The sequence below is a fragment of the Miscanthus floridulus genome, chromosome 1 (assembly GCF_019320115.1).
Source record: "Miscanthus floridulus cultivar M001 chromosome 1, ASM1932011v1, whole genome shotgun sequence".
In the NCBI taxonomy this organism is placed as follows: Eukaryota; Viridiplantae; Streptophyta; class Magnoliopsida; order Poales; family Poaceae; genus Miscanthus; species Miscanthus floridulus.
The window spans coordinates 33760267-33767921 of NC_089580.1; the positions used below are offsets into that span (position 1 = coordinate 33760267).

Here is a 7655-nt window from a genome sequence, read left to right on the forward strand (position 1 = left end):
AAGCCAACGCTACTTGGCTCGGCGACACATCTGTTGAGCACAGAATATTACAGCATCTGCAAGAGTTTTCTAAACATCCTCCTAATTTTTATTTTTTAGAAAAATGGGAAAAAAACTCTCTCAAACAACTCCTAATATTTACTCATAATCTTTTAGAACTTAAAAAATTCCCCCCCTTTCAGCGTAACTTTACGCGGACGAAGCCATGTGCGGAGACGCCGTTCCCACGGAGTCCTTCTTCCCGCGCCTTTCCCACCTTCTAGCCCTGGACGACGCGCGACGCTAGGATCGATCGACAGGACGGGGCAGGGCACGTGATGTACCAGCAGCTTGAGCTTCTTCTTGCAGGGCCTGGAGAGTTGCACGGGCTAGATCCGGTAGGCCTTGCCGACCGGCACGGCGAGGACGACCTCCTCGCGGGAGGTGCATGTGGCGGTCCACGCGTCCAAGTCCACCGGTCCACGCGGGAGGTGCAATGCCGTCGCTGACGGCGCCGAAGTCGTCGAGCGTGAGGAGAACGCGGGCCTCGACGCCGTCGCGGCACAGGAGAAGCAGCAGGGCCACCGCCACAGCTGCCAGCGTGAGCGGCAAGTGCACGACCATCTTTGCGCCGACCAGTTCCAGCCGCCGGTGCTGCTGCCCACAGGCAGGCACCGAATGAACGGCCTCAGGGGTCGGGGAGATCAGAGGTTGATGAGAGGAGAGGAGAGGAGAGGACGGGAGAATGAAGCACCGCAGTGTGTTGGAAGAAGTAGGGCAACACGACGGATGTAGGCAGCGGCCCCGTGGATACGCGCGGCGACAAAAAGGTTCGCGTGGAAAAAAAGAAGACCGTAGAAAAAAAAGTTAAATGGAATCAGCATTTGATTTTTTAAAGTCAAATATTAGGAACTATTGGAGATGAACTTTTTTTTTCTCCTAAAACCTTTTTAGGAGTTGACAAACATAGACTTTTTAGAAGGAATATTTAGGGAACTCATAGAGATGCTCTTAGCTGGTTGGGATGCATCATGCCTGATAATCTTTTGAGCAAGCATATTGCTTTTGCTAGCGCTGAATTTCTGTGTCAGCTGCCTTTCAATTTCTTTCGTGTGAACAATCTATCTGACAGCGCCAATTGCAAAGCTTGTGAATTCAAGCTCTTGTACATGATAACAAATAAATAAATAAATGATTAAACAAATACATAAACCAACTTGACCTTTCGTAAAGACAGTAGAGGTCAAGCAAAGAATACACGTGCTCTACAACATTACAATTACTGCTATCCAATGTTCCTTCTCCAAAGTACTAATCTTAAAGCATGCAACTTCATTGAACGGTATACAATTTATAACAGAGAAAAAAGGGAGACAAAAGGCAAATTAAATTCTCGACACATCTCTGCCTTTCCTTCACACTTTCCAATTCAATTCAATTTTCATTCGAATTCGTTTTCGTTTTTCGTTCGTTTTTGTTTTTTCCTTTCACACACGAACAGGACGAACACGTTCGTCCCCACCGCCGCGCCGATCGAATCCGCCCGCCGCCGCCGAGTAGCCGCCGCCGAGTAACCTCCGGATCCCTACTCCTCCAAGCTTTACACCTCTAGTGCTGTCCGATTTGCCCACCCTGCTCCCTTTATCAGTCGTCCCCTGCTAGGGTTTTCGCTGCTGCCGAATTCTGAGGGTTTTGGGCATGGTGACATAGTCTCGTCGGTTTGGGACTGTAAACGAGCAGTGTGTAATCTCATATAGAGGTGTCATGAGATGATTACGGAGGAATCTAGGGCTTGAGGAGATGATTACGGAGAAGCCAAGCTGGATTCGCCACGAGGGCCTGCAGATCTTCTCTATCGACATCCAGCCCGGCGGCCTCCGCTTCGCCACTGGCGGCGGCGACCAGAAGGTATCCTGCGTTTTTGTTTTTGTTGTTTTTCCTTACCTGCTTCTTGTTTAATCCGAGCTCAGCACTGTAATTTTCGCTTTCTCTTTTATCTTTTCCATTGTTTTTTTTCCCTGCTGACTTGCCCTGTCTTGGCCTTTTTCAGTGCTATATAATAGGGTAACACTTGCGTGCTAATTGTGCTTCAGTGATATCCCCAGCTGAAAGTATTTGGAGGTTGAGGATTGCATGTAACCAGAGCGGACTTGCCGCTAGGTGACCCTGGCCGACCGGCCGCCGGGCTCCTTGGCGGACACACAATTGAATTTTAGTTTTATCGTAAGGATTGAAAACAGATTATTTATAGCAAACATTCATCATACTTTGCCTAGGCTCTAGAACTTTCTTGAGTCCTCCACTACTAGTAGCTTATGAGCATTCCCTTGCATTCTTGGGTCCAGCTTGTTTGGTTAAGGTATTAATTTGGGCATAGTCACAAAGTTGCCTTGTCGACATGTTGTGGAACGTGATACGCTACTTGTGAGAGGTTTTTACATGGCGGGGTCGAAAATGACCCCCGCGTATGTTCCCGGGTTGGGGGTCGATGCCTTCCATCCCAAAATATATGGTGTATTTTGTTTCGTTAGAACACACCTTTGGCTAACAATTCTCTATTCATACATAACCTTGCCATTAGCAGTATGTCTGATCTAATTGTAGAATTAGTGATTTAGTGACTGGATTTTCAACTGCCATTTATTGTGAAGTCACTATTCATCGTCCCAAATTTTAATCTCATGGGGTTCACTATGTTGTTTTTAGTTCATATTAGCTGCATGTTGCATTATAATATATAGCTTACTGAGTGTTCGTCAAACTTAAGGTTTGGCATTGATGTGATTCTGTACTGAGAATATTGGTAATTTCATTGTCGAGCAATAATTGAAAATTTTAAGATTTAGTTGGTTGTGATTTCTTGTCAAGTTAACACATATTTGTCTGTAACTTGTTATGTGATACTGAAGTGTAACCACTGTTTCGTATTTTCCTTTTATCATTCATAAGTGACCTCCTTACTAAGTTCCTTTTATTTGCTGTGGTATTGCAATAGGTTCGAATATGGAGCATGAAATCTGTGGATAAGAATAATGCCAACAATGATTCCATCCAAGGTTTGCTAGCTACAATGCGTGATCATTTTGGATCAGTAAATTGTGTGAGATGGGCAAGGCATGGCCGCTATCTGGCTTCTGGATCAGATGATCAGGTTATCCTAATTCATGAGCGAAAAGCTGGTTCTGGAACATGTGAGTTTGGTAGTGGGGAACCTCCAGATGTAGAGAATTGGAAGGTTGTTATGACCTTAAGAGGGCATACTGCAGATGTGGTAATTATCTTCCATAATTGCACCCATGCTGTATATCTTGCCTAGTTTTTCTTAAATAAGCATTTGTAGAATTTGTGCTGTTACTCTTTCTTTAGCTCTTATTATTTTGTTATTGTAACTGTCTAACTGTTGAACACCCTTTTCTTTTCCTATGCCTAAAGTAGGTAGATCTTAATTGGTCCCCTGATGATTCAACATTGGCTAGTGGCAGCTTGGATAATACTGTTCACATATGGAACATGACCAATGGTATGTGCACTGCCGTCTTGAGAGGGCATTCCAGCTTGGTCAAAGGTGTTACCTGGGATCCTATTGGCTCTTTCATTGCAAGCCAATCAGATGATAAGACTGTTATAATATGGCGTACAAGCGACTGGAGTCTTGCTCACAAGACAGAAGGCCATTGGGAAAAATCTGTATGTTATGTTTCCTGAATTTTGTAATTTACTATGATCAACATGCCCTCAATGCAATCCTTTCTTACTTTCCTTCTTCCTGCAGCTTGGCTCAACATTTTTTAGGCGACTTGCATGGTCACCTTGTGGCCACTTCATTACTACGACTCACGGCTTCCAGAAACCTAGGCATTCAGCCCCTGTGCTTGAAAGAGGCGAGTGGTCTGCTACCTTTGACTTTCTAGGGCATAACGCACCTATCGTGGTTGTTAAGTTTAATAACTCAATGTTTCGTAAGAATTTCTCAATTGGTCAAGACACAAAAGCTGCACCAGCTGGTTGGGCCAATGGAACATCAAAGACATCATCAAAAGAACAGCAACCATATAATGTTATTGCTATTGGAAGTCAGGACAGAACAATTACTGTTTGGACAACAGTGAGTGCGCGGCCATTGTTTGTTGCTAAGCATTTTTTCTCTCAAAGTGTGGTTGATTTATCTTGGTAAGGCATCTCCGTTTGTTCCTTTATATAGTTATTATTACCCATATACCCAAGCTCACGGTGATAATGTGCTTTTCACTGACAGGAGCCCTGATGGTTATTCACTTTTTGCATGTTCCTTGGATGGATCTGTTGCCAACTTTCACTTTGAAGCAAAGGAGATTGGATACAAGTTAAGTGATTCTGAACTGGATGAATTGAAGAGGAGTAGATATGGTGATGTCAGAGGACGACAATCAAATATGGCTGAAAGCCCTGCACAGTTACTGCTAGAAGAAGCATCAGCAAAGCAATCGGCTAGCAAAAAGGAAACCTCCATTGTCCAGCAATTTCAAGCACCCCCAAAAGTTTCTGCAGATGTGCCTAACCCAGCTCCTGTTGTGCAAAGTAAGAAAGCTCCTGAAGCTTTACCTGAAGCTGAGAAGAAAACATCAGGTCCTGCTTCTGATGATATGAATAAAGTTACTCGGTTATCTAGTCCAGTGAAGCAGAGGGAATACCGGCGTCCTGATGGCCGGAAAAGAATAATCCCAGAGGCTGTTGGATTTCCTTCCAACCAGGATAACATACCCATCCGTTCTCAGAACCAGGCTGTGGATTTTTCATCCCTAGATCAGCGAATGAATGGGATAAGACCATATTATGGTAGTAACAGTAACTGTAACAACTCTGGAGTTATGGATCGTTCTGGTGTCACAGCAAGGGCGAACATTACAGAGAGTCTTGTTATTCAAAAAGCTTCAACCAGTGCTGGCAGTGATGGAATGTTGAGTGTAGAACGCATTGGATCTGTTGTTCTAGGCTCTTTGACCTGCTCCTCGCTTTCTATACATGTGTTAGATAAGAAAGACAATGAGGATTCCTTGCCAGTCTGCCTTGAAGCAAAGCCTGTAGAACGCACTGCAGGTGATATGATTGGTGTTGGTGGTGCCTTTTCAACAAAAGAAACTGAGATAAGGTGTACAAGAGGAACAGAAACTCTTTGGTTGGATCGTATATCTGCAAAGGTTACTGTCTTGGCAGGCAATGCAAATTTCTGGGCTGTTGGCTGTGAAGATGGTTACCTGCTGGTGAGCAATATTTTGTTATCTGAATTTCTTATAGATTGATTTTATTTTTTTAAATGGATGCTACCGCCCCTCCTTTTTTTGTAAGGCGCGCACACAACTGAAGATTTGAACTTTTAAGTGTTGGGTAACAATTACTCTAAGAACTTGTAGATTATACTGTGCAAATTAAGTATGATTTCAAATTTCATGGTCATAAATATAATATATATGAGATATTGATGGTCAAAGTGTGGCATTGGAGACCACGCCGGGTCAAACTGCTCCTTCCATTTTGAAAATGAGGGAGTACTATGTAACCCCAGTCAATTATTATTGGAATAGGCTTCTGTGTTCTCACAATCGACTGTTCTTAATTAACTAGGTCTACACAAAATGTGGAAGACGAGCAATGCCGGCAATGATGATGGGATCTGCAGCCGTTTTTATAGACTGTGACGACTGCTGGAAATTGCTTCTTGTCACAAGAAGAGGTCTAATGTACATATGGGACCTCTATAACAGGACCTGCATTTTGCAGGACTCATTGGCTTCTTTGGTTGCTTCTCCAGATGAGTCGTCAGCAAATCATGCTGGTAACTGTTTGTACATCTAGTCTTCAGTTCCACATACAGCCTGAGATGGCTATTCTGTGCTTAGTAGTTATCTTTGCCTTGTTGACAGGTGCAGTAAAGGTTATATCTGCTAAATTCTCAAGATGTGGTTTTCCTTTAGTTGTCCTTGCCAGTCGCCATGCTTTTCTCTTTGACATGAGCATGAAGTGCTGGTTAAGGATTGCCGATGATTGTTTTCCAGCATCAAATTTTGCTAGCTCATTTAGTTCCCCCCAAGGTGGAGAGCTAGGCAAGTTGCAGATTGATCTAGGCAAGTTCATGGCTAGAAAGCCTATATGGAGCAGGTCTGCATGCCGATTGCTACAGTATTTATGAACACTTTGAAATTATGTCTGTGGCATGCTAATGTACTACATATCAGAGTTTGCTCTAAACGTACTGATGTGGGAGTTTCTGTTTCAGGGTTACAGATGATGGTTTGCAGACACGTGCCCATTTAGAGACCCAGTTGGCTGCTTCTTTGGCTTTGAAGTCACCACAGGAGCATCGCCAATGCCTTCTATCCTACATACGGTTTCTGGCAAGGTTAGTTATGTGGGTGCTCAGCTGTGTCTGTTGAACTGAATGACAAAATATGTCAATATCTTTGTCCGATGGAAATTAGTTGGTGATGATTTATTGACACATTTATTTTATTTTTCTTTATATGCAGAGAGGCAGACGAATCTCGTTTACGTGAGGTTTGTGAGAACTTCCTAGGTCCTCCAATGGGCATGCTTGGATCTGCATCATCTACGGAACCCAAAAATCCATCGTGGGATCCTGATGTTCTCGTAAGTCTTTCACTCACCATGTGCATACTAGATCCATCCTCTTTCTAGATAAGCATGAGGGTTCATGAACTGTAAACAGATGAGACTCCAGTTCTCATGTTCTTAGCGTACATGATCTCCAGTTTGTAAAGTAACTGATGCCAATTGTACAGGGGATGAAGAAGCACAAACTTCTCAAGGAAGACATACTTCCATCGATGGCATCGAACCGGAAAGTCCAGCGGCTGCTCAACGAGTTTATGGATCTCCTATCAGAGTATGAAGCTGCTAAGAGCAAAGTTGACCCAATGGATGTCACACCAGCGCCACAACCAGCACCAGGAGCCAATGACAACGTGGTCACCTCGTAGCTGCCCCAGTCTGGTTGCTGGGGACTTACTGACCTCTCGGTAAGTATGATAGGATAGCAATCTTGATAAGGCCTTATCTGAACCAATCAATTAGTTGTGCTTGTAACTGGTAGATTGTTTAGCTAGGGAGGCGACCTCAGGCAAACACTGATTTTGAACCCGTTAGCTGTAACGCTGTGTAACAGTAGAAAAAAGAAACTGGGTCGCCTGGCTGGTGATTATTTTTTAACAGTAAAAAAATGTAGAAGGTCGGATAAACTCATGTCCTTTTTGTTTCCAAAGCAATGTTGGTCTTTGATGGTTCAGTATTCAGTGCTGGCCTCTGTCCGTGTGTATTTTTGCGAAAGTTTGCGTCGTCATGGCTCTTTGTCTGCCTTACGTTGTTCCAAGAAAAACTGACACGGACATTTTTTTACATGATCATTTTCAATAATGATTATCGGGCGGGCAAACCCGATGACATAGATGCCCACAATATGAACACACGTATGTAAACCCTATCCCTGTGAACACTTTTGAACGACTGAGCCGGCAGATCTCGAGATTCACGTAGTCCGACGGGGATGTCGCAATCGTTGAAAGTATAGCGCCGTTAAATCCTAGGATAAATTCAGAAAAATACGAGCACCCGTGTCGAGTCGATAACTTTGAATCTGGGTGGGCAAGTTTTACGACACCAAACCATAAACATCTGGTTAGCTT

General features: G+C 43.7%; 1 protein-coding gene across 3 annotated transcripts; it reads left to right on the forward strand.

The window, feature by feature from the left end:
* Positions 1 to 1393: 1393 nt before the first annotated feature.
* On the forward strand, positions 1394 to 7258 carry LOC136478130 (protein HIRA-like). Of its 3 annotated transcripts, none has more exons than XM_066476463.1 (10): positions 1394 to 1887; positions 2975 to 3250; positions 3415 to 3666; positions 3752 to 4149; positions 4235 to 5219; positions 5581 to 5791; positions 5880 to 6114; positions 6233 to 6355; positions 6483 to 6603; positions 6756 to 7258. In XM_066476463.1, the coding sequence occupies exons 1-10, from the start codon at positions 1780 to 1782 to the stop codon at positions 6951 to 6953; spliced, it is 2907 nt and encodes a 968-aa protein (XP_066332560.1). In that variant the 5' UTR covers positions 1394 to 1779; the 3' UTR covers positions 6954 to 7258. The 3 variants fall into 3 exon arrangements, with proteins under 3 accessions (XP_066332560.1, XP_066332568.1, XP_066332578.1); XM_066476471.1 differs by lacking the exon at positions 1394 to 1887 and adding an exon at positions 2066 to 2202; XM_066476481.1 differs by lacking the exon at positions 1394 to 1887 and having other exon boundaries at positions 3126 to 3250; positions 3412 to 3666.
* The last annotated feature ends 397 nt before the right edge of the window (positions 7259 to 7655 follow it).